Genomic DNA, 27,713 nt, shown 5'->3' on the forward strand with positions numbered 1-27,713 from the left:
CAGATGTTGAAAGGGCAAGGACGATCCCACTCCGCGCTCCGGGGTGCGAACATGATCTGTGGCAGGATAGCGCCATCAAAATAAATACTCGCGATTCGCGTTTTTCCCCTCGCTTCTTATCTACAATAGGCGGCGCAACTCGCATTGCCCTGCCCATAAGAGGTGTTCACTGCATGGCAATCGTGAGATAGGATATTCGGCATGAAGATAATACATTAATAAATAAACACAACAGGGGTGGAGGGGCGGTTGGTGATTCAACAGATACTGTGAACTCGCTGCACCACAGAACCACATTTACTCATTATAAGCCGACTGCACATCCCAGATTCGAACCCAGTGTTTTACCAGCGCGGGCTCAGTGCTCTGACAGGATTAGATTAATTCAAGGCGTTAATATGCGCAACCGATCCGTGTTCTATTTTAATGCGGGTGTCATTTGTCGGAGACGTCTTTAATTTAAGGTGGAGGCTGGGGCTAGGGCATGGGGAGTGGGGGGAGCGAGATGGGGGGTGGGGTTGGGGGGGGATTCCCTCGGGCTGTGGGGAAGGGGGGCGGGGAGATGGAAAGGGGTAGCAGCAGGGGTAGAGAGGGCGGCGTGTGGCTGTTGATCACCGTGCGGGTTTGGGGAGCGCTACCTTATGCGGCGATGTGTAGGAGAATGAGGATAATGATGATGTGGCTTTGGTCAGCGTACGCCTATGCTGAAACGCGTTCGGCGGCGCGCCAGACTGGAGCTTTACTGACCACGACGGAGCTCCGTGTCGGGATCTGAGGCGACGCTGGCTCGCGCGCTCGTTATTGGTTCGGCTTTGTTTCCCCCCCAAAAAAAAAACTTCACACAAAAGGGGGAGAGGAGCGAACGGTGGGAGAGAGAGAGAGGAGGGATCGAGAAGGCAAGCGAAACAACGCGTGAAGCGTGCACGGTGATCACGCGTGTTCTGATCGTGGAGGTGAGTAAGACTACCGCATTAAATTCGTGATTCACATTCATTAAGGTTCTGGTCATAATGCACTCCCTTATTTACGATATGCCGTGTGCGCATATGTGCATGAGATATCACGTGTATATTAAACTTATTTTGCAACGTACGTAGCCACCCGTACTAATCGGAGGTGTGGGATATACACATCGTATATACTCTTGTAAATATGTGTTATATATTTATTGGCGTGGTGCTGTAACATTGGTAGGTGCTTTTTTTACACGACGTATCCGCCCACCGTCAGCCTTAGCGGAGCATTACGGCGCTCAACTACACACAGCAGTGTGGATGGAGCCTGGAAGAGTTGTTGTGCGTGGCAGCCCGTTGTGAACGATGTCTTAAAAACGCATCCACCAATGCTTTATGGATGTCTCTATTGAAGTAAACCGATATAGGTTTGGTCGCTTGTAGCCAAGCCTTTTTCTGTTCGCTTCCAGAAGGGGGGGAAATACATTCAGTTTCAATGAGCTCTTGCCTGTTTTAGTAATAAATATCTCAACTAATCATATACCATTATTAAATCATAACCTATATGGATTATATAGCATTGCCTTTCACAAGAAGCAGGGTTTAGGCGGGTGTATAATAATGCAGCCAAGCAATTTGGTTAAAAAGTACAATAATTTCAATCTGAAATCAAATAGACTGTATATGGAGTAACGTATATATTAATTTAGAAAATGTGCTTTTAAACACATTCAATTCGGTAATTAACCAATTGAGAGAGCAGATGCGTATTTTCCAATTGAAATGTGGGAAGCAATAAAACATAATAGCAGTGATGTGAGTAGCGTAAATACGGCAATAACCAACAGTTGTAAATGTACGCCCAAAAACAACACGGAATTCGTACTTTAACATGTAAAAGCAATGTTGGGAAATAAAAAGTAAAAAAAAAATCGGAGAAAAATGTAAGCATGTTATAACGAGCCTATCTATATGCACACAACAGATAGAATAACGAGCTTGGGTGTATAAGGAGAGGAGGGTGTTGAAGGATGCTCGTTAGAGAGGTTACGAAACAACACACACTTATCATACATACATATATGCACACATTCTCAACCGGCCGTGCTGTGCGCTCACACAGGGCACAGTGATGATGAGGAATGTGATCGCACATGGACGCCCACTGCACAACGGCGCTCACTGAGAAGTCGCCTCGTTCAGCACCACGGCCAGCGACGCAGAATTCAGCACCACGGCCAGCGACACAGACTTCAGTGCCAAGGAAAGCGACACGGATTTCAGAACCACGGCCAGCGACACGGACTTCACCACTAAGGACAGCCACATGGACTTCAGCACCAAGGAACAGGGACGTGAACTGCAGCACCAGGGACAGTGATGCGCTGAGCACTATCTACAATACGGGTTTCGTATTTGGAATGGCGCCTATATTGGAGCATTCTATAGGATGATAATACAGCACAAGAGCAGGCTGGTTCAACATATCAGCAATGTTATGGTGACGACATTACAATCCTGGTCAAAAAATTATAATCGGATAGAAGACTTGACCAAGAAAAACATGAAAAACTAGCGAGGTTATTGACAACGAACACATTGCTTTCAACTCCATGCGTGTAGAAATAGTTATCTCTGCATATCGTGGTTCAAAAAAATGGTATAATCTAATAGCCCGTGTGGGCGAACGTTACAGTAGCATGCGTCGTCCGTGGGGGCTTGGTGTGTTAACAAAGACGTCGCAGCATTCACTCCTCAATCCCCTTCTCCACTAGCACCTACCCCCCCCCCCCCCACCCCCGAGTCAAACCTGCGCCGACGTCGCGACGCGGCGAGTGCTCACTTTGGTACGGCTGCACCTCTGTGAGGGAGCGCAGGCCACGGGGCGGTTCGCTCAATGTGCCAGAGCCCGCATCCCCGCGGAAGATTCGTCAGCAGCAGCAACAGCAGCATTTACAACGTTTACAGCTGCAGCAGCAGCAACAGCAGCAGCAGGAGCCCCACGACCATGGCTCGGGTGTCTCTGGGAGGCGAAGATACTGCGCGCTTCGCGCTGCTCGCCGCGCTCATCCTCTGCTACCTGCTGTGCGGAGCGGCCGTCTTCTCCGCCCTGGAGCGACCCTCCGAGCTGGTGGCGCAGGAGCGCTGGCTGCACCGCCTGGAAAACTTCACTCAGCACTTCGGAGTGCCCCGGGCCGATCTCGACGCGCTTCTCCGGGACTTTGAGCTGGGGGCCACAGCCGGGGTGCGGGCGGCACCGCTGCGCCCCCGCTGGGACTTCACGGGGGCTTTTTACTTCGTTGGCACCGTGGTCTCAACGATTGGTGAGTTCGGCGCACGGCTAACAGCGGTATCACTGGCATCGTTGATTAGAACCGACAGCTAGCAGGCAGAAGCAGTGGCAGTGGCGTATTGAGTGGCATGCTGCTGCCGCTGCTGCGGCATTGCGATAGTCTGTGGCAGTAACAGGATCAGCAGCGGCAGCAGAATACTTCGTCGTATTCGTCATTAGCCACAGATGGTTAATAATTATTATCAGTAACCGCATCAGTAGCATCACCATCATTGTCATCAGCAGTAACATCACTGGCAACAACATTAGCGACAGCAGCAGCAGTAAGAGTGTAATCTCTACACAAGAGCGATATTGGTGCATACGCAGGGGCCCTGTTTCTACATGAAGCCCAACATTCCGACTATTTTCTCCATTATATGTCCCTCCCATGTCTCTCCTATGTCTCTCTATGCATCCCTTTCTATTTCTGTCTCTCTGTCCCTCCAGTGTATTCCCTCCATGCCTGTCTTTTTCATGATAAGTCCTCTTCCGCCGAGCATGTGTGTAGAGCCATACTTAGTTTTGAGACAGCTCTGATCAATAGCAGAAGTATCATCAGCAGGAGCATCACAGCATAAGCAAAAAATGGTCTATAATAACATGTCACAGCTTCGTCATCATCAGAGCAACAGGGTACACGCTTGTAAGACGGTATTCTTGTAGCTTGTTGCGAGACATGCTGTGTCACCGCATTGTCAGTGAATACACACAGAAGTAGGTTCATATTTTATTTTAGGCCAATGACAATCAAAGTTAGTTCACACCAGATATGTATACCTACTAAAATCTACGTGCCCATACAAGGAACAGAGCCAAATTTTGCTGGCTTTGTAGCTTTAAATAAAACACATACACATCTTGGGAAAGAAAAAAAAGACTTGGCCCAAGAGACACCCAAGCAATTTAAACTGTAGGGTGCCCTCAGCATTGTGTCGAGTTTTGCTTTGGCCAAACAATTGATTGTGCATTAGACTGGTCAACAGGTGTTTGTTTTCCTTCTGGGAGAGCACCTTCACGTCTGTTTCCCAGGGTGGAGCGATGAGTTTTAACCCCTTAGGAAAAGAGCTCCCGAATTATAAGCAAACCACAAGTCGATGGTGCACCTCGTCTCACCATCAGCTCTCGGGGAGCTACAGCCCAGGGTTGCTTGGGCCTGCCGGGGTGGGCCAGCAGATGGCACTGCTGAGTGTTATCCCTTGAGTGTTTATTTCTATCTGTATTCTGGTTTCCTCCCACAAGAATAAAACAAATTGTCATTTATGGAATCGGGCAAAATTATAGCCATTAAATGTTTTTTTCTCGTAAAAAATGGAAATCGCTGGCATTTCATAGCCAGTCATAACAACTAGATTACTTACCAATTTGTGAAACAGCCCAAACATTGTTTTGGTGATTCTCCTCCATTAATGGCAGTGGAAGCAATCAGTGCATTTTCACAAACACACAAATGTGACGGAAATTAACATTTGTCAAGATAAGACAATCTAAACCAAACCAAACCGTTTATTTTCCATTTGCAGTTTACATTATCACACTTTAACTGTTAGATCATCTGTGCTTTACCGAACGCAACACCAGCATTTGGCCCGACAGAGCTCTCTCTGCGAACCGACGGAGAGACGATTGCACATTGAAGATCTATTGGTGTTGACGTTTACGATGGCTGTGAGTTGAAACGACAGCGACACTGAAACCTATGGGGTGCGAATATGAACGTCTGGCTACGTGGCAGGACAAGCCTTGAATGAGAATGTCTTCCGTTGTCTCCCAGTATGGGCAGCGCAAGACATTTTTGGTCTCCAATGCAATTTCTGCATCGGTGTGCGATGTTGTTGGTGTTTTTCATGGACATGGGCAGCCCTTCATCAATCCGCGAGTGGATGAGGGCCTTTTCACACCATGCGAATCATTTGACAATATCACTTTTGCCCATCTTTATCACGCCGATCAGTGTGGATTGGTGAAGGTTAGGGGGGGGCGTGAAGGTGGGGGGGGGGGGGGGCATATACGTGGGAGTATAAGAGTACTGTACAGGACTGCCATCTGTTGCCCACAACGTAGCCACAGAGCCTATTACACCTGTTTTATGTACAGGTGTCTGTCTCAGCACTATCCAGGCTCAACTCTGCTCTGACAATGCATAATTCGTTTATTTTGGGTTAGATAGTCCAGGTATAATGGCATATGTTTACCATAACCCACGAACAACCGACAGAGTCAATCAAATCCGGTTGTCACATGGGCTCTGACGAGTTTGTGCACATTCCGGGCGATTTGGTTCTCGGGGTCTTTATATATATACATAGGTACATTATCGGGGTCTTTATATATACATAGGTACATTCACAATCAAAACCCACATTATAAATAACAAGTCGACCTTAGCCTGCACAATGAGCATAATTGTGTTAAAATTTCACTGTGCTGTAATTCAGTAGCAGCTGAACTTTTTTTTTTTAACCAGAGTGCCCAATTCAGACAACACCATTAGGGGAATTTAAAGTATGAAATCATGCGGAGCAAATTAACGATTGCATCATAGTTTGAATCAACAGTGGACTACAAGGCTTCCCACTCTGATCAAGCACAACGGGCTTCTACTGTGGCATCGCATACTTGCCAACCAATGATCGTACCTTCATCACAGATATTGATCTAATGTTCTTCATACAGCAAATACTATTACAAAACTAAAATGTGGTCATGGTTACAAGGTGTACAGTATTTATCAATCGATGGATGGATTCACATCGATTCATAAAAGCTCACGACGCATGCATCGATTTGCCTTGGATTAAAAATATTTTCCGTTGTGTTTTGCCCGTGACCAAATTACCCAAAAGTTCACCCGATCGCATCTGATCTCGAAAGCGAAGCAGGGTTCAATCTGGATAGCGCTTTGCATGGGTGACCACTGTGCATGGCAGGTGTTATAGACTTCGTTGCTACGTGGTGGACAGCAGAGGGCAGTGCAGAAACATTCATTTATTGTACTGTACCTCCTACGGTCTCGCGTCAATGCGTTCCATCTTCACTAAACGTGCACTGCAGTCTGGTCAAATGACCTTAGTGACCTGCGCGGAGTTAGGTAGGCCTGTAGCGAGAAGTAGATTGACAAAAAGCCTGCAAATGGATAAATGTTGTAATAATGGGTTCACATGATCCCTGCAGCCACTAGTGGCCGTTGCATTCATCACAATCATTTTTTTTATAAAGACATTGATATAGTACAGTATTCTGCGGCCATAGAAATTTGGCAATTCGTCAAATTGCCGGGTGGGAGTTCAGGGCATCGGGGTGGGGGAGTGAACGGTTACACCGCGGGCAACGAGCACAGGCGCAGTGCGCCGTGAGCCCTCACGACGGGGCTCAGTCAACAATGTCCACTGCCTGCCACGTGGCTCCAGCGAGCGCTTTCAATTACTATTCACTACCTACTATTTTTATTTTAACCAGGTAAAGCCCACTGAGCCATACAGTTCTTTCTCAGAGGCGACCCCGGCCGCAAATGATAGATCAACAACAACAAAGTGGCTTATCATCACGAGGACATTTATAGCAGCCGTATCATCGAAAGCACACGTTTCTAAATGTGGAGGGAAAATCCCAGAAGACCCGGAGAAAAATTCCAGTTTAACACGTAGGCTTTCGCTACCAATATTATTCATAATAAAGGTTTTTGGGTTAGATCGCGTTTTTTATAAATGTGTCGTAACCCTCCACCACCCGACACGGCTAAACAGTAAAAAAATGTGTCACGTTTACAAAGGACAAATAGTTTACTACTTTAGCCCACCGGAGTGTTGAAGAGTGAATCAACATCATTTAAAATTTGAGTACGACGTTTCGCTGGTAATTACATCCAGCATCATCGGGCAATTCGCCAGAATGGTAAAGCCCTCACTTGCTCCCGGTCTTAAATAGAGCAGCAGGGTGACGTCATCATTTAACTCATTCAGGTGCAGTGACCACGAAATTAGAGACACGCAAAACTCCAAATATACAACAGGCGTAAGGATCGGGATCGAACCCACGACTTCCTGTATACCAGGCGAGACAGATAACGTCTCGCCACCGCGAATTCGCCAAGGTGGGAGCAAACAGCTGCCCTGCAGTTTGAACATGTGACGTCACGGCGTGCCAAGGCTGGCTGCTTTGCTTGGAGGCCTGGTAGAAAGGTCTCACGACTGTCGTCTCTCTCAAAGGAGACGCGTGTGGCTCGGCGCAGGCACGACCTATTGTATACCAGGCGAGGTAAATAACGTTTCGCATGCCTGTGCAGTGTAAATGAACGTTGGCTCTGAGCGAAATCTCAGGGATGACGAGCTGCGAGGTCAGAGGGTCAGTGGGGGGTGGGGAAGAATTTATGGACCAACGGAAAAAAGGCTTGGTTCAGACCTCGGCATCCCTTACTTAAGCGCCTGTTGGATGACAGGAGATGCTTCGAACGCGTGCCTTTTTTTAAGGAGTTTTATTTTGCTTTGTCTCTCAATAATACATATGTTGAGGTGTTTGAATAAGTCAACACACAATCGGTCAGGTGGCGGGCTCAGTGGCAGAGCGAGCAGGCTCGCAATCAGAAGGGTGCGAGTTCAAACTCCTGGTTGGGGGTTTGGCTCAGGCCATTATCCCTCTGGGGTCGATAAATGAGTACCACTTTGTGGGAGGAGTCAACAGTGGTGGTTTTCTACGGGTAGACTCACACATTCGCCGTAATAATGAGGAATTTCCACCATTGGCTCAGGGCTTTGAACAGGAGCAGAAAATTCACTTAGACTTTTGCCGACGAACGAATCACCAGGAATGTACCCGATCTCGTGAGAGCCTCAGTAGCTTCACCAGGGTCGAGCCTGGATAGTGGTGCTTTGCTTAGATGGGCGACTCCACCATGCCTAACAGAGCGTATAGGCTGTGGGGCTGAGTTGGCAGGAGGGCGATCGGATTGGAGGGGGGGGGGCATCATGCACGCCAGGTTGCCACAAGTGGCTGTGGTGCTCCGCTCCACACGCAGCCAGCCAGCTGCAAAATCCACTGCCGTACTGCGCTTATATCACTCCTGTGCTCCGTGCCCTGACCAATCTGCGGTGATAGGCGTGGTGAAGTTTGCTCAAATAACCCCCGCTACCCACACGACTTGGGGCGGCCTTCATCATCCAGCAGTGGATTGACAAGAGGGCTGTCCATGTACTGTACACCTTTAATGCGTTTGCATTATCGCTGCCCATGGAGATGGTGATTTACTTTCATCACGAATGATGGTGAATATGTTTTAAGTTGTCAAAACAAGACTTAAAGAAACGTTTAAACTTCAGACTAACTCTGCCCTCTGAGTAAAACCATTACATCTGCAGGCTGACACATTACAGGCCCCATCTTTGTAAAAAAAAAAAACATGGTCTTCGTTATAATCTTGACAATATACTAGCCACGTTTAATCTGTCTATCGCTCGTAGGACACGGTTAGAATTTACGTCAGTCACTCGGCGACTGTCGTCTACGCGCGTAAGATAGGATTGTGTGGAAGATGTGAACCGACGGCTCTCAGGAGATGAGGTTCAATTGCACCTTTGTTGATAGGAAGCTCTCTCTCTCTCTCTGGCCTCCAGGGTGACCTTCCACTTACATGGGGACCTTAATCAGCGATGGCCTCGTGATGCCTTGCAGATAGCACGACACATGTCCCTCCATACTCACTTGTCTCTAAACTTACAGGACACTGGATTGACTCAGTCTCTACTGTTTGGTTCTCTATGCTAATAATAATACAAATATAATATTGTTGAAAGGTCAAAATTGGTTTCCCACTCAAATTCAGCAATGGGCTGCACTCGTTTTCTGAATATACTGTACATCTCGAAGGCAGGGGTGGAAATTCCACATTTCTATGGTGGGAGCAAGTTTTATTTTCTATAGGAAAACCATGAGTGATGTCCCCACAGTGCTACCAAATTTGTATCAGTCCAATAGAAATGAAGAAACTGAGTCAACCCCTCACCGGGATTTGAACTCTGATCTTTCCAATCGCAAGCCTCGTGCACTATACCACTGTGCTACTTTTACCAGGTAAGACCTACTGAGCTATTAAGCTCCTTTCAGGAAGCGACCTAGACACTAGCGGAGCCAGTGGGGGAGGGTGGCACGTGCCCCCCCCCCCCCCAAAATCCCTCATTTAGATCGGATGATTGGGGTTTATTAGTAATATATCAACATTTTTGCGACCCCACTGCCACTGTGTAGCATATTATTACGTGCCAGGGACTCTATGAGATGATAGGACCATAGTCTTGAGTCCATAATTGGCAATAAGTAATGGCAAAGCAGTTATAAGCGACGCACAGAATTGTGCGCAGTTGCGTGTACAGTACACGACTTCCCTGAAGGCATTCACCTTCAGCGAGCGCGATGGCGATCACACAACGCGGTTCGAATTCGACCCTCTATCGATGGCTGCGCCATCGCCGCACACGCGTCGAATAAAAAGCAAGGGACAAGTCTTTACTTACTAACAACTCCTCTAAGCCATCTGGCTACCATGAGAGATTCGTTCATGAGGCTATCCACATATACAAGCACAGAGACAATTTCTACCGAGAAGATGGATTCTGGCTTAGCAATCATTGGAAGGATTTGATAAACCATTTCAGGTATTAATTGATTGTTCACGCTTACGGTCGCTGTCAGACAGCATAGAATAATTTTTCGTCTCCCCCCTCCTCTTTTCAGAACATAGATGGACTCGTCCTTCTAAATAAACTGCCAAATCGCTGCGCATGGCGCTGACGTTTTTTTTATAAATAAATAAATACACCGTTTAGAAATCAATTAATTAATGCAAACCGACACTTCTTTCAAATGTTTCTTGCCGTTGGTTTTTCACACCTGATGACGACCGTTTGTGTTATGGTCGAAACGTCGTGAGAATTTTTATTGTTTTATATATTTTATTATTTTATTGTTTCCCTTCAACGTGACATTACCGAAATAGCTAAGAATATGAATTACTGCAGTCACGAAAGCTTTAAATTAAAACAACTCCTCTATCATTTTTCATTGCTGGAGGGGTTGCCCCCCCACTACCTGAAAATCCTGGCTCCGCCATTGGATTTGGCCACCAAATGATCGCTCAACAAAGCGGCTTATCGAGTGGAAATGTATAGCAGCACAAATATTCTAAACGCATGTTTATACATGTGGAGGGAAAATCCGGAGGACCCAGAGAAAAATCCACGCGACCACAGGGAGAACATGCAAACTCCTAATATACGGGCGTCAGGGTTGGGATTAAACCCACGACCTCCTGCATAACATGCGAGGGAGTCAACATCTCGCCACAGCGGCGCCCCACAAATAAAGAAAAATCACCATGACGAAAAAATATTGCCAGACTTTGTGGTCGAACGGACATCGTTTGATGGCGTTGTGTTTTCTAAGATTAATTACTGTAAGTTTCTTTATGCCCTATCAGATGGTAGAACATTGTATTTTATTATCTTAGTTTCTTATAGTCTAAACAAGCTTTCCTAAGAGACACATTAAACGCACAATTCAATTACTCATGAGTTATCAACACTGACGCATCTTGAATATGGTACCTATAATGTGTTATCCAGTGCCTTTCAGAATTAAATAAACTCTTTGTAAAGTACAACTGCTGTAATGCTCGATGGCTTTACACCAGACAAATGGGCATATTATTGTAACCGTGAAGATAGTGCGCAATTCGACGCCACCAACCGTCGTCTTCATCCACGGTCTATCCACTGCTAGATGAAGGCCTCCTCATGTACCGTCTCCATCCGCCATTGGGCCGGTGATGCCAAAATTCACATCCTGCGCATGGCCTGATCTCGTTGCTCCAACCTCCACGTGTCCGTCACACTTTCTCGAGCACGCCGTATCCTCTGGCTGCTATTTCATCAGCAGCCCTTGGCCACCATGCCAATTCAATTCCAACCGATTGAAACCACACATGATCACGGCATGACGGGGGGGGGGGGTTGGGTTGAGTTGGTGGGGGGGGGGGGTCCTTCATCCAGGAGTGGTTTGATCATAGTCAACATTGGCGACAATTATACAGTTGTGTTCAAGCGGTGGCGAAATACGACTGGATCTCGATATAAAATGTTAGGACTTGGGATGATGCCTCAGGAAGGCAAGTGCAGAAAAAGAGATTATGATTGTCAGGGTATGCAATGCACTACGTGGAACTTCTTTCGCGTCGTTCGTAGCCAACCGTGCTGATCGGAGGTGCTAATCGGGTAGCAGAGACCAAGACATACAATGTCAAAACAAATGTGGAAGTCAATTGGGGGCTGTTTAAAAATGTTTACCTTAATTAGTGCAGATACCTCTTAATAAGTAATGATATGGCTCGGCTCCATGCAGGCTGGGAACTTTACATTTCTTGACTGCTGTGCATACTAAACAGCGTCACTCAGTTCACCTGGAGATTCACCCCAGGGCCAACCTTCAGCAAAATACCAGTTTATTCACGTGAAGTTTCACATTTTAAAAAGGCGGTCCCATGAGTTATTGTTATAACTGTTGGTCATGGTTTTCTTAGTAATAATAATAAAAACACCCAAAGAGAGGTGAGCCGAGTGGCTCAGAGAATCGGGTTCACAAGTGTGAGTGATGACCTAAACAAGGTCACAAATGATTTCACACACAAAAAAAAACCCATCGCATTATATTTTGGTTCAGCATTGGCGGTAAAAAAGAGGCAAAAATTCCAACTCCTAGAATTGAAAATATGAGTTTTACTGTTGTGTGATGAACATCACTCTCAGCGGCACGGTGGGCCAGAGGTCACTTTGAAGGATCTCAGATGTAGCTCGGTAGCGTATGCTTCTGTAGGCCGCTCTCTAACCATGGAGCGGTGCAACTGCACCACGACAGATCCAAACGGATGCTTCATCTGATGACAGAACGCCGAAAGCACATCAGGATAAGATTGTGGAAAATTTGAAAAAAACAATTATAAGGGATCTGTAATAGAGTACCCTCCAGTAGTACCGTGGGCAGGGCATTTCTGATATCGCTATTATGAACTCAATGTGACAATTTTGAAACCCACTGAGGTCGGACACCCAGGGCTCAAACCCAGGGCCTCCAATGTGTTAACTCGGTGTCTGTGACGCTGCCATTATGAACCCAACATTAAATTTTTCATTACGGTGCCTTTGTGAACGGGACATGTCCATTATGAATCTCTATAGCATATTTTATTCATAAATATAACCAGGAAAATTCAATCAGTACCATAAGCTTTCAGCTCAGCCTGTCACTGTTAACTCAGTCAAATCAATTTTTTTTTATATTTAAAATACTCAGCTGGTGGCAGCTGAAGAACAAATACTGATGACGATGGAGAGGGCATGTAGTCATGATGTTGCCAGTGGTGGCATGAGACCAAAGTATAATTTTGTTCCGTGTAATTCAGAGACTACATGATCAAAAGGTGAGAAAGTAAAATTGTTTTTTATTCTCACTTAAATGAGTATGGTTTTTTTTCCACATTCCTATGGCAGGGTCGACTTTATTCAAAGAAAAAAATCACTGCTGAATTGCCCACACCCCAGAAGATTGAGGCACAGAGTTGTTTATGGACTCACACTATTCCATTTCCAAGGCATCTAATCTATGGCTGTGCCATCTGGCCAGTTACTGATAAATAAATAATATACAGTCCTTTGTCAAGCCAATGCTAAATGGACGTCGCCAAATGCCGCGTCAGTCACGGGAATTGTTTCACTAAACTGCACCACGCTGGTCAAGAGCCCCCCCCCGCCCCCCATGACCATTTCAGATATCTCAAATATACGCCGTGTGAGTTCTGCACGGAATTATTTGCGACGATTGCCCATTATGATTATTGCTTTGCCAAAAGGAGAACTCACCATGAGCATGTAACTAGGACTATTCAAATCGTGTGCAGGAGTTACGATCTGGATTGTTGCATCTATGGGACCTTTTTGCCAGTATCAAAATGATGGCAATAATACAGGTGTGAAAATGTTCAAACACCAAATGGTTACCTTTTGAAAGGCATCAAGTCTACAGTCACCACGCGCACTTGTGGCAACACGTGCAAACAAAAAAATGCTCTGAAAATGTACGGCATTGTCGTTGAAGCTGATTGGCCGACACGAGAGACAGCAGCAGCTTGCTTTATGGCCTAGACTCACCACCAGTGTCAGATCAGAGAACGACGCCAAAAAGCGAACAGGAAAAAAGACGACGCAGGTATCGTATGCACTTCTAGATTTAAAGCTTTCGTGACTGCAAGGATCCATACTCTTTGGTTCTATTCGGTAAAGTCACGTAGGTAAAAAATAAAACAACAAAAATCACGACGTTTCGGCCACAACACAAGCGGCCTTCATCAGGTGAAGGGACCAGGCTGTCTCGAGGACAGAGCTGGAGTGAAACACAGCCACGCTCAGACCGCGACCTTTAAGCTGTGTGCGAGGAAACAAGGTGCCTTGACAAAGGAATTAGCATAAAAATTAGCATTTGATTGGCCGACTTAGCATGATGAACGGTGTAGAGGTGGTGTACATGCGGGTGCACATGCCGGTTGGCACGGGGGGGGGGAGGGGAGTTTACTTATTGATGGTGTGAAAGGGGAATTTTTAAGAGCTGCGAAAGTTTGGGGTACCACTACTTGAAAAATATACTGTACCATTGAAAATTAGTTTAATGTTTGGTTCGATTTAGAACATCTTTCCAATGGTTGCTTAATTTGAAACCATCTTCTCGGTTGAAATTGTGTCTGTGTTTGTAGATAAGATCAAGGCACCTTGTTTCCTCGCACACAACTTAAAGGTCGCGGTCTGAGCGTGGCTGTGTTTCACTCCAGCTCTGTCCTCGAGACAGCCTGGTCCCTTCACCTGATGAAGGCCGCTTGTGTTGTGGCCGAAACGTCGTGATTTTTGTTGTTTTATTTTTTACCTACGTGACTTTACCGAATAGAACCAAAGAGTATCGTATGCATGTTAAACTTCTTTCGCACAATATGTGGCCAACCTTGCTTTTACGCAAGTATCAAAGTATTAATTGCTCGGCTTGTGGCAGATTGGGGGGTGGCAACGACTGTGGCGTTGACCTTAAAGTGCACGTAGCCTGGCACAAGCGCCTTGGCGACGTCACCGCCACTTAGTGGTGAATGTCGGTTGTTGTTGTTGGGATTGACAAAGCATTGGTGCGGTGCACCACCGCCGTCACCATCACCACCATCCTCGTTAACCCACGGACATCGCGTTCTGTAACCCCCCTCCCGCCCGCCCGCCCGCCCGCCACCACCACCACCACCCGGCACAGGCTTCGGCATGACGACGCCCACGACGGTGAGCGGCAAGATCTTCCTCATTTTCTACGGACTCTTCGGCTGCGCCGCGGGCATCCTCTTCTTCAACCTCTTCCTGGAGCGGCTCATCACGCTGCTGGCGTGCGTCATGCGCTCCTGCCACCGGCGGCAAATCAATCGGCTCGTCATCCAGCCGGGGCGCAAGGCGTCCGATCAGTCGGACGCCATCGAGTGCCTCGCCGGCTGGAAGCCGTCCGTCTACCACGTCATGATGATCCTGGGCATCGCCGCCGTGGCCATCGCGTGCTCCGCTTCGGCGATGTTCTCCGCCGTCGAGGGCTGGAGCTACGTCGACTCGTTATACTTCTGCTTCGTGGCGTTCAGCACCATCGGCTTCGGCGACCTCGTGACCGGCCAGCGCGACCTCTACGACCACCAGACGTGGTACCGCGTGGGCAACATCGTGTTCATCCTCGCCGGCGTCTGCTGCATATACTCGCTCTTCAACGTCCTCTCCATCGTCATCAAGCAGACGCTCACGTGGATGCTGCACAAGGCCGACTGCAGGAGCCTGTGCCGACGCCGGCCGAGGCTACGGGCGCGCAACCAGCGGCGCAACGCGGTCATGCCCGGCGTGCCGCGGGGACGCCGCAACAACAACAACAACGACGCTGCCGGCGGAGGCGGCGGTGGCGGCGGCGTTGAGACCGTGGCCGCGCCGGGCCCCCGTCGCTACGACGGCGGCGCGGGCAACGACAGCGACACGGACGGGCGGCGTCTCTCGGGCGAGCTCATATCCATGAAGGACTTCCTGGCGTCCAACAAAGTGTCGCTGGCGCTCATGCAGAAGCAGCTGTCGGAGGCGGCGAACGGGCACCACCACCGCGTAGCGCACCGCTGCTCGCCCGTGCACTCGCACTCGCTCGGGCGGGAGAACGGATTCGCCGCGGGCGTCGGGGCGCTGGCCATCATGAACAACCGGCTGGCGGAGACCAGCGAGGATAGGTGAGACGCCGCGAGGCGAGTGGGGGACTGGGGTGGTGGTGGTGGCCTCTCGATTGGCCATTGGTTTTGCGTGCGAGCGACGGCTTTGTGTGCCCAGGGTGGTGGTGGGGAGATTTGCAGAGGCAATTGCCCCGCACCCCCCCACCCCCCCCGGGGCTCGAGTTGTTTCCGGACTGTTGCTGATAAACTATAAATCGATTTTTTATTTTATTTCATTTTGCCAGGTGAGGCCCAATGGGCGATATGGCGCTTTTTTTTCTTTCTTCAGAAGCGACTTCGCCACAAATGATAACTCAACGAAGTGGCTTATCGAGTGGAAATTCACAGCAAGCCAAATGACTCTTAAACGCATCTTCATCATAAATACCGAGTTGAAAACCCAGATAAAAATCCACCGCGACCAACAACGGGGAGAAGACGCGAACTCCAAATATTACAGGCGCCAGGGTCGGAATCGAACCCGCCACCCTCCTCCCGCACACCAGGCGAGGTAGTCAACATCTCACCACTCGTGCAGCTGGGATCCGTTGTGGCTTCACGATCGGAAGCGCCTCCCCAGGAGAGCCGTCCTGGTGGGTGTCCAGCACCGGTCGCGTTATTCACCCGCACGTTGCATTCACGTCGCCACTCGTCAATGTCTCCCCCTCCTCCCTGGGACGTGCTGTCAGCCGACATCAGAAAGCCCCGAGATGGACCTCATCGCCGAGGCAATTCGGGGAAACAAAGTGCCATTGGCTGTGAATGTTACCGACCATCTCCCCACCCCCCCATTGCCGCCACCACCGTTGTTTTATTTAATTTAATTTCCGCAAGAATCGTATATCACAAAAACAAACAAGCTTGCAGTAACGCTTGCCTCATGGAGAATCTTCTTTGAGCTCGGGTTATTTGTGTTTTGACAGCCCGGCTGCCGTTCTCTATGGATAGGTGGAAGCTAAAAGTGTGGTCTTTATTTATTAGTGCTCGGAATCAGACATAGATCGGGATGTGATTCAGGGAGTTGCATTTTGCTTAATCTTACATTTAATTGATGAAGCGCCTTTCTAAAAGGGTACTCAAAAGGCGCTCTACATCAACATTGAATAAGTAAATAGTTATCAAAGGTTGGGGAAAAACTAAGAAATGGAGAAGCATAGTCTTGTCTGCAATACACTGGTGTCAATACTGGCGTACAAAATAGGTTTATATTGTCGAAATAACCACAGCAAAACTGCACTTAAGCCTATATTGTTAATGCAAAAAAACAATTATCATTGCGTTTGCCATATGACTCAGAGCGAGCGAGATTAATGTATGCCAAGGCTATTTTTAGAACCAATCTACATGTGGCAACATCACCGTGGCTTGCTTTTGAAAAAACAAAAAAACCCAGATTTTTTTTCTCTTTACCGGATGAATCAGCCAGCGTCTGATGCGAACGTTCTCGTACCGTCAATACTCTTCTGTCATTCTTTCGTGGGTAGCTTACGGTGTGTGTGTGGTATGTAAGGTTGTGTGCGACAAAGAAAGATGAACATTACGAAAGTGTAACCTAAGCGTTGGTTAGACACAGCGAGAGACGTTCGTTTCAAACACTGGCGGAGCCAGTGGGGGGGGGGCACGTGCCCCCTCCAATGATCCGATCGAAATCCCTAATTTCGATCGGATCATTGGGGTTTATTAGTAATAAATCGTCATTATGCGACCCCCGCTGCCACTGTGTAGCATTTTATTACGTGCCAGGGACTCTATGAGATGATAGGACAATAGTCTGAGTCCATAATTGGCAATAAGTGACGGCAAAGCAGTTATAAGCGACTCACAGAATTGTGCGCAGTTGCGTCTACAGAGTCCACGACTTCCCTGAAGGCATCAACACCTTCAGCGAGCGCGATGCCGATCACACAACGCGGTTCGAATTCGACCCTCGAACGATGGCTGCGCCATCGCCGCACACGCGTCGAATGAAAACCAAGGGACAAGTCCTTACTTATTACTAACAACTCCTCTATAATTTGTCATTGCTGGAGGGGTCCCCCCCCCCCCCACCTGAAAATCCTGGCTCCGCCATTGGTTTCAAACAACATTTATTTCTTGGATGTAACGCACGAAGAGACGAACTGCACACGCACAGTGGAGAGGGGAGGGGGACGGAATTTGTCATGTTATCAGAAATGTGGTCACGAACGTGGATGCGGTACATCGTGACCGCAGGAAGCGGGGGGAAATATGTAGGCACATGTTGTACACGGTACAATCGCGACACCAGCATGTCCGCTTGCTTTTTTTTTTACGAGCAGCGGGCAATACAACTCGACTGTTATTGCAAAAAGCGGAATGTTGTCTCACGTTCTTTTTCACCCATTCGCCCGCAATTGGCGCTTAATGTTAATCTGTAATCACTTGCGTGAACGCTTTTACTTCGGATGTTTCTTTTGTTTTGTGCACGCCCGACGATTTAGAACCGTGGCAGTTGGCAGACTCGACGTGTCCACAGAACGACGCATTGCCGCTGGATTTGTACGTCAGCTCCCGCTGATCATGACAAACACGAGGGGATTGAAGCCATGGGCAGCACACAAAAAAATCATTTTGGCTAACACTTTACGAAGCGTGCAATTTATTTTCTAGCAGAGACGGAAACGAGGCCATAAAGATGATGGGGGTTTTTTTAGAAAATACAAAAGGATGCAATTTTTTTTTCACAATCTGCACAATATTAAGTGGCAACTTGCATGCTATTTGCTATTCTCAACCCCACCTCCTGCACACCCCCCCCACCTCCCCTTCCCTTCCCCCTCCTTCCCAAAGATAGCCATGAATATTTTTTCCAGTTATTTTGGGCAGCTTTAAATCGTTATTGGAGTGTTTGGTAGAATTGGTATGATTATACGCAGACTTTTAGATATTGCTTAGTCTGATGATGCGAGGATCCCATCCCTCAACAATAACGTCTGGAATTTTTTTTAGTATGAAAAAAACAGTCAAAAACACTATGATACAGTATTCTTTAAAAAAAAATGTGGTATGTCAATTCTTCAATTCTATGAATTAACTGTTGCACCATAAAAATAAATCAATATACCAGCAAGGACAGTTCTGCTAAATAATGATATAGCTTACAAAATACAAACTGTTTTTTTCTATTTTGATATGCTGCACATAATTATTAAGAAGTGTTGATACAATGGTGCCAATTGTTAATAATAAATATATTTGCTGAATTATGTTTTGTTTTTACGAAAAGACTTCAAATAGCATGCATTCATTTTGCTTTATAAACATGGTAATGAGGATACCATTTAAAATTTACACTGATAATTCCCAGCCCAGAAAACTCAGGTCTTTAAAACCGATACTCAGAATGTTTATTAAAACACCACTGGCATGTAAAAATAATAACTATAAAAATTAATCCCTTTTTAGTTGAAATGGAATCTGCCACTTCACAAAGCTATATTTTACTTGAAATAAGCGATACCCATAATGCATAGACGATTATAAGGATATGTTTTTCTCCCAGTATGGTATGCAAGGTATGTTTGTACTACGAATGTTACGTTCGGGTTACAAGCCATAGCAGCATTTCAATTGCACAGAGGGATGTGTTCGTGCAAGTCGAATGAATGAAAGGGTGCTGGTGAAGTATTGGCGAGTTTAACGCCATCACAAAGATCCGATTATCTGAAGCCACCGCAAGAGTGGCGGCCAATTCGCCAACAACACGTGCGAGTCTTTTGATAACGTTGATCTTCAAAAAAACATATCGTCGTCCGCCGACCTATTAACCTCGTTACGATTGGCCCAATCTATGACGGACAATTCAAGTTGATTATTTCATGCCCTTGTAGTGCACGTAAAATCTATCGAAGGGATAACGGACAAAAACACGTTCTGCCCGAGTGGTGGCGCAGTGGTTAGCATGCTGCGCTGTGAACCCGGAGACCTGAGATCGATGATGATTCCCTGCTACAACGTATATTAGTTGCGAGCAACGTTGGTCTGGTCCTGGGCCCTCTCTCTTGTCCCTTCGTGAACCCACGGCGGCCAGCACGGTGCAGTATGGTCAAGCAACCTCCATGACTGATTGGAAAGGGAGGCCGACATCCATGCAGTCGGCTGACAAAAGAGCTGCAAATTTGAATTATTTTATGATAAACCTTAAGTGCAAGGACCATGAATGAAAATAAAATAATCAATTCTTACAACTGCAACTGCTTTTATACAACTCTCCGGTGTATTTTGGGGGTCGCACCGCGCGGTGTTCGGCACGATGTCCGACGTTTCGCTCCACGTGCTGGGAGCTTCATCGAGAACCATTCATCCAGTTCCCGCCGAAGCTGCCGGCACGTGGAGTAAGACGTCGCGCATCACGCCAAACAACAACATGCAGCGCAACTCGGAAACACACCGGAAAGATAAATACATTCTTACCGTCATGATTTTATGCACGTATTGTGTGTGAGCGTAAGAATCGATTTTAATCGATGAATGTATGCACTGTTACATCCCTGTGGCAAATTATACTGAGCGGGGAAGGTTCCACGTGCCTGTGGAGAGAAGCCCTCGTGAGTCGTGCATTCGCTGCCACTCCCCCAGATTCGCCTCACTCTGGTTCCTGACCTCTTCATTGATTTCCCCAAACTTAGAACTTTCGCTATGCACCAGGGTCAGTGTATGCAGGTATGTACGTTGAACTTCTTTCGCACCGTACGTAGCCAACCATGCAAATTTGCGGTGCCGGAGAAGGACAACAAACTAAACACAAAAAGCAGTACTAAAGAAATTAGTTTGTCAATCTAGACGTTTTAAAAGTGTATAGCGCCAATGGCTTCCTAATATCGGAAGCAAGAGCGTTCCAGACGGCCGCAGAAGTGCACCTGAAAGGGCGTGACGCGGTGTGCAGGCGGTGCAACTGCACCAGGGGGCCAGGGTCCAGGTGGGGGAAATTGTAGAGAAGGGCCCCCATTTCACTCCAAGTGCCACCGCCTATGACAACCACACTGTGCCACCGAACAGGGTACCTTGTGTTCAGACAAAAAAGTTTATTCTAACTGTAATAGAAAAACGGACCGTGATGAAACTGCCCATTCAAAGTTCCGTTTCAGGCACAAGCTCCATGAGTATCCAGGAGTAAATTATTATTATTTTCCTGTGCCATGCAATGAGACATCTCTGCAAAGTGACACGTGGTCATCAAATATATGGCGAATGCGTTATTTATGCATCGCCCATAATAAACTTGACTCGGGATTAAGAACGTCTGTTTTAGCAGCAAATTTAGTCACAAACTAGAAAGCACAAATGCGTAAAAAAACTGGAAAAATAGTGTAAGTAATAGTTCTTTATTATTACATTCATAATAAATTCCTGCAGACTATAGGCAAAATAATATATATTTTTTGTCATCGTCACATAATTGCCCACATGAGAGAAAATCATTATCCAATCTGTAACACCACCACTGCTACTGGTGGCGCATAAAGCATGGACATGAAGGGTACAAAGTGCTTCACGCACTGCAAGGAAACACGGAGGACTCCCTTTTGTTTTATCACTCCGGCTAATACCCCCCCCCCCCCCCCCAATTCACGTTAACGTAACAGCTTGAGAGGCCCCATGCAAAAACATCAGACGAGTTTTTGTCTCAGGCACTGCAAAACGCCAGCCCTGCTCACTGTCACACGTTGTCGAGCCTCAAGCAGCGTGAAAGCGAGTTTGTTTTTTTCCTCTCCCAACCGTTTTAATACCAATTTGGCAATGTAAACCAACACAGGGCGCCACGGTGGCAAGATGTTAACTCCCTCGCCTGGTACACAGGAGGTCATGGGCTCGATTCAGATCCTAACGCCTGTGCATTTGGAGTTTGCGTGTTCTCTCCGTGGTCGCGTGGTTTTTTTTCCGGGTCCTACGGTTTTTCCCTCCACATTTAGAATCAACGTCACAGCGTTTAGAGTGTTTGGCTGCAATGCATTTCCACATAATAACGCACTTCGCTGAGCTATCATTTGCGGCTAGTTCGCTTATGAAAAAGAGCTGTATAGTTCAGCGGACTTTACCCTGGTAAAATAAAAAAAAATAGTTTATTAGTTAAATTTATGCTAGTTATCCGTTCACTTACCCACAATGTACCTTGCTGCTTCCTTCCTGTTTCACATTGCAATATTTCAACCTACCACGCTCCACCCCCCCCACATTGCATTCGCAACGTAAGAAAAGAGGCGGTGGAAATGATTTGGGAGCTGGAGAAAATCCGCGAGTTCTTCGTCCCGCCGAGATGTCAAGAAGAGTTCTGCTATTCCCCTGTCGGCAAAAGGCGGCGGGCGGGCTGCCCGCAATTAAATCTCTCCGTGTGGGAAACGCGACGACACTGAGCGTGATTGACCATGATTGGCCAATTTGAGGATGGCCACTTTACCGCGACGATTAAGTCCGGGACACCCGCTGCTGGTGTTTGGACGGCGGATGCGTTAACCAACATTAGTGAAGTGTACCAATGCGGCGGGCAGCTGCAACCGACATCTTCATCTTCGGCCAAACAGGAACTTTTAACGATGGCACAAAATCGAGATGAAATCGCGTTTGCTGCTACGAGCGGCAGTCACGACTCATCAGTGAAAACACAAGCACTGGGAATGTGCATGCGCTTGGACATATCACAACGGTGTTACTTTTTTCCCCTTACAGCAGCTACGAACGTCCGTGCAGTTTTTACGTCACGTTGCTATCATTATTATTATGAAATACGCTTCGTTATCCAGGAGCACGTCACCGAATCTCAGGACCAATTTTCAGGAGGGTCATGCCATTTTTTGCAGCAAGGGCGCATAGTATAATATCATTCCAGTAATTTGCAGGTAATTTTTCAGCATTGGGATGAATTGGCCAACACCCGTTGCATTATTTTTGTTATTATTAGCATTGGGGGGAAACCAGATAACCCAGAGGAAACCCATTCACAATAGGGGAGAACTTTAAACTTCACGCAGAAAAGTGCCCGAGTTGGGAGTTGAACCCAGGTACTTCTTGCTGTGAGGCACAAATTATACCAATGAGCATGGATTTCAACATCGCAAGTTTTTCTGCATAATTATTTCAACTCATTATGGCCTTCCCTCGATCATACAACGACCATCTTAAACACAAATAATTACATTGCCATCAGTATTTATAAAATGCTCCATTTATTTTCTGCCTCTCTTTCCCGCGAAGCCCTGCATGCCAGGGATTATTCCCCATTTGTTGGAAGTTACAATTGAAGGCCAATTTCCCCCACCCCTCCCACCCATCACATGCTTGTGTGCTCGATGGCGTTGTTCGCGCAGGGTCGTGCGACTCACGCCCGCAGAGAAAACAATAACACAGTGAGCGCTGCAGCGCCTTGGGCAATTAATTAGATTCCTGGATTCCCAAAGCTCTTGGGGAGGAGAAAGGGAAGGCTTCGTGATCGACTGACCGTTGAGCAAACTCTCGCGGGCACGGGTAAAAGCTCGCAAAAGCTGCGAGCTAACAATTACTAACTACTGTAGATGCCTTATTAAAATCCGAACGTTAACTTCAATGCGTTCATCTCGTTTGGCGACCTCACTGCGTGCAATTTAAGCTGCGTGTGCATCCCGTGGACCACCCCCACGGCCGCACATGCCACCACCACCCCCTCCAAACGCCACCGTTCTATCCCGTTTTGTTGTTGTTGCACAATGGTACGCTCCCACTCCCATGGCTGCAGTCGCGATGTCATAGGAGAGCGCCCCACCCCCCCCCCCCCCCCATCTGTGCATTGAACGCATGCAGGTTGTGGATTATTTAGCTTGGCACGTGCCACTGTGTCCTCGAGGTGAAAGAGAGAATTAGCCAAAGTGAGGCTCGGCGGTTAGCCGAGCGAGCTGTTGACTGATGGTTGTTCGAAAGCACTTTAGGCCATGGATTTTTTTGTTGTTGTTATTTTCGGTTTTACAAGTTAAATTATTTTGACTTTTTATGCTCACCAAATGTACGTTAAACAAAAAATAATTACGGTGTCTATATCGCTGTCATGGAAACAATGGCTGCATGTGTTAATAACCTTCTATATGCTGCTTTTATACTTAATTAATTAATCATGCTGCATGTCCTTAATGTTAAAAGGAGTTTAACAGAAATGTGTTTAGCAGACAATTGCCTACTTTTACACAAATACAGTCAAGCTTTGGTCTATTACATGTCATAGTTGCTAAGAACTTTGCAATAAATGTTTTGTAACATAACATACGTTGAGGGTCTTTTATTTACAAGCACCGTAAATGTTTAAGTTTGCACGCCCCCCCCCCGCCCCAAAGTTACCCCCTTTATCTCGCCACAGATGAACTCGCAAAGTGCAAACGCGCACAACTTCTAGCAGAAATATATACTTGTAAAAACAAGCATCCTCTTGCTTAGGATCAAAGGCAGTTGTGGGCCAAGTACTTTTATCGGGAGCGCAATCAGAAGAAGAGGCGTTTTACACTTTCTCGACATCAACACAGTCGATGTTAACATCTTCAAACGCCAAATAGACACCGCTATTGCAAGGCATCACGTCTGCATTAATCACACAAAGTTGTGGCAAAACATGCAAACAAACACACGCTCTGAGATAATATACGCACTGGCTTTGCAACTGATTGGCCTACACCAGAGACAAGCCTGCCTCTTGTCTCACCAGTCTTATATCCGATGCCAAACGGCAAACAGTACAAAGACAATGCATGTGCTATCAGAGCATGATTGTTTGCATGTTTTACCCCAAGTATGTGTGGCTCAATGCAGACTTGATGCCTTGAAATATCTGTCTATTTGGTGTTTGAACATCTTCACACCTGTATTATTGCCAGAAAGTGTACAGCCTATTCTTATTTTTTTCATTTTGCGACCGGCAAAAAGGTCCCATAGACAGCACTGAGTAATAGCTGGAGAAGTGTGGCTATAGCAATATGCAGGGCCATATATGTATCCACAGTGTTGATGTAGATCACACACTCACACCAGGTACTCATTTTAACATTCAGTCTTCCCATATACATATGCATGTATTCATACATACACAACCTATACACAGCTCAAGTAGACTGACAAATAGATGGACAGACAGATGCGCGTTACTGACACATTGCAATATATTGTCTACTGAATATATATTAGTATATATACAGTACAGTAGATATATAGAAAGAGACAATTGATTTACCCAAGAAAATCTCATTAGGTGTCAAATACCTCTTCCCTCTGGGTCCTGCTTATGTTGGACTAACTATTGTTTGCATCACTACTATTTATTTTGCACACAAGCTAACCGAGCTAGTGGAAGGGGACTCTCTATTCTGGGGCTCTATCAGAGAGCCACTTCCAGTGGAGGTCCTTCCGCCGGCAGCGGCGTGAGTGGGCAATTGCAGGGGCTGCGTCTCAACCACTTATTTCGCCACACAGAGGGAAACCAGAGAGCGTCCGGACAAAAAAAACCCCGTGTATATTAGGGGAGCAACTCGAAACACTCCCCCCCCCACTCCCTTACAAACGAGGTCAGGGGCCTACTTGCTACGCTGTCCGCGACAGGCAACCAGAGATTCCCGATCAGTGTTTTCCCAGCCAGTGTTTTTTTTTTTGCAAAAAAACATCTGCACCGGAGTATGATTCTGTCAAACATTTACGTCTCTCACACGTTTTCGATGCAATTAAAACGTGGATCTTCGAGCTTAATTGGGGCTGGGCGTAATTTAAAAATCAGAGAAGCTGCATGTTTTTTTTTTGTCCCCACGGCTGGAGTTGTAAACATTCTAATTGGCTGCAACCAAGAAAAATCACATTATGGATTTTTTTTTTCACAGAGAAGAAAGTGGCCCCGAGCCTTCAAAGAAACTGCTAATTTTTCGATCAACAGTCGCACGACTCACATCCGCCATGCTATGTCAAAGTCCACCTGCGTTGCTCATTAGCAGGCGATGGGACAGGACGTGCTTAACGATTGTAATTCTACGTGTTTATTTGCGCTCGTTGAAATTCGGCCACGGCGAATGCATTTTTTTTGGTTTGTCCCCTGCTGTTGTCATCGTGACGACGCGCGCAACGGAAACCGCAACAGGACGCGAACAACAGCGGCGGAGCGTTGCGCTCGCTATTCTGCGATTCTGCGACCAAACATCTTGCCACGCCGCATGCCACAACGCGTAACGTGCTCGTCGTCTGCTGCGCCAGCTGTTACGCATGGTTTCAGAAACATTGACACAAAAAAACGAAGGGTGTGCAAAGAAGTATTTACAGACGTGCACTCGTGAAATCCCTGAGTATGTTTTCCCTTCGCCCCTCCACTCAATCCCCATCCCTCCCCCTAAAGCCCTTTCGTGACCCCCACGTGCCCTCTGTTATGATCACCAATTCCTCAGCCCTTGCACCGTCCTCCCTTTGACATCTAAATCACTTGATTTTTTGTGCCACTTTTAGACTCTGTAAAGCGCCTTGAGTCGAGGCTAAATATTAAATAAGAAAAAATAAGATAAGAATTGCATGAAGATGAGCACATGGATGAGAGAACATACGCAGGTTAATTCCATCATCCCAAACTATTAAGAAAAGTTCAGCGAGCCTGGGAAGGACGCGTCGCTGTAAGGACTGATGCATCATGGTTACGAATGATAACAGAGTGGCAGTCAAGGGATTGGAACGCAGCCGAGAAGACTTCCACTGAGGGGGTGAAGTGATGGTTATTACAGCGCAGCATCGGGGAAACCTGGCTACTTGGGGGGAGACCTTAATTTAGCGGTAGATCGACCTTGGCTTTTAATGATAACACGTATGCTACAGATTCAATCATAGGTCTTTTTTGGTGGGGTTATAGTGTGGGAATTCTCAGCTCTTCAGGGCTGTCTGACCAGTGTGCCAAAGGAGGCCAAATACCACCTAGATGGGCCTTCTTGTGCTCCCTCTAGCGGAGGCCCTGCCGCCAATAGTGACGTGACCATCGCTGCACCTTCATCGTCAGCTTGCATGCCGCCACTGCAGTTGCTTCGCGGACGTTTTTTTTTTACAATAACAATAAAAAGAAAATAGCTCTTACACTGCTCTCATCGGGTCAAAGGGCACTGAAATGAATGACGTTGACATTTCAAAGGATGCTGCGTTGTTTTGTGCATTAACTTTCATCTACTCAGACCGAGCGCGGCGCACCGCGTGCAAGACGTACGGAACCTTCGCTCCCAGGCTGCCGAGCAACGTTGAGGGACAACAATACATTCCCTTGTCCGTATACTCGTTCGCGCACCATACCTTCCATCGACGGTGCAACCGTGCCACCGCATGGAAAACGGGACAGAACATCTCTGCGTGGCGTTTGCGGATTTGTTCCACCAGCGTCGTTCGACACGATGTCCGACGTTTTGCCTTCGGCGTGCTGGCAGCTTCGTCGGGACGCGAAGCGAGCGGCTTAGCTTTCTTCCTTTAATTATACGGTTGATGGCAGATGTTGCCAATCGAGGGGCAGAGCGAGGCTGAAGAAACTCCCCGCAGCACGTGCACCGAAACGTTGGACATCGTGCCGAACGAGACCGCGGCATGACCCGATATAAAAACCGTCGTAGAGAGCTGTGCAGCACAAACGCGAAAGCCTACGCGTTAGTAACAGGAAGAAAAAAATTCTATCTGCGAGGGGTGCCTCGTAGGTGTGTATGTTGAACGTCTTCCGCACCATACGTAGCCAACCATGCTGATCGGTTGGCTACAGGTCAGAGCACTCGGTCATGACCGCTGAGATGCTGGGATGGAATCCGGGCCTCAGCCACCCGCTCTCAAGTGAAGTGAATTGTCAGTCTCGGCGCGGTCGCCAACGAGTGCGCATTAAAACCCATGACCATTGCCACAACACTGCCACGTAATTAAATTCGGATTTTCACTTAAATTGTATATAATGCCAGATGTGGAACCGTCAACAAATTATTTGGTTTTACTACGTGTGGCACTGGTGCACAAGCACAAATAACGAAACAGCGCAATCTTCTATGCCAATTACGATGAAGGGGAATGCCCGGAACGTCACCTATTACGTACAATGCCAATTACGGCCACAGTTTTATTGACAAATGGGTTGAGTTTGTGTTGTGGGAAATTCAGTTTGATTGATATGTGA

General features: G+C 47.0%; 1 protein-coding gene across 1 annotated transcript; it reads left to right on the top strand.

The window, feature by feature from the left end:
- The first annotated feature begins 559 nt into the window (after positions 1-559).
- Positions 560-21,159, top strand: LOC116943209 (potassium channel, subfamily K, member 13). Its single transcript, XM_032955881.2, has 3 exons — positions 560-953; positions 2,077-3,277; positions 14,611-21,159. The coding sequence occupies exons 2-3, from the start codon at positions 2,851-2,853 to the stop codon at positions 15,603-15,605; spliced, it is 1,422 nt and encodes a 473-aa protein (XP_032811772.1). The 5' UTR covers positions 560-953; positions 2,077-2,850; the 3' UTR covers positions 15,606-21,159.
- Positions 21,160-27,713: the final 6,554 nt, after the last annotated feature.

The sequence above is a fragment of the Petromyzon marinus genome, chromosome 17 (assembly GCF_048934315.1).
Source record: "Petromyzon marinus isolate PM22_M1 ecotype Great Lakes invasive population chromosome 17, UKy_Petmar_22M1.pri1.0, whole genome shotgun sequence".
In the NCBI taxonomy this organism is placed as follows: Eukaryota; Metazoa; Chordata; class Hyperoartia; order Petromyzontiformes; family Petromyzontidae; genus Petromyzon; species Petromyzon marinus.

Bases quoted from the DNA above. Each gene is read 5' to 3' on its own strand.
- LOC116943209 (XM_032955881.2), top strand. From the start codon at position 2,851: ATGTGCCAGAGCCCGCATCCCCGCGGAAGATTCGTCAGCAGCAGCAAC. The intron at 3,278-14,610 runs GTGAGTTCGGCG...CACCCGGCACAG, and splicing joins CACCGTGGTCTCAACGATTG to GCTTCGGCATGACGACGCCC.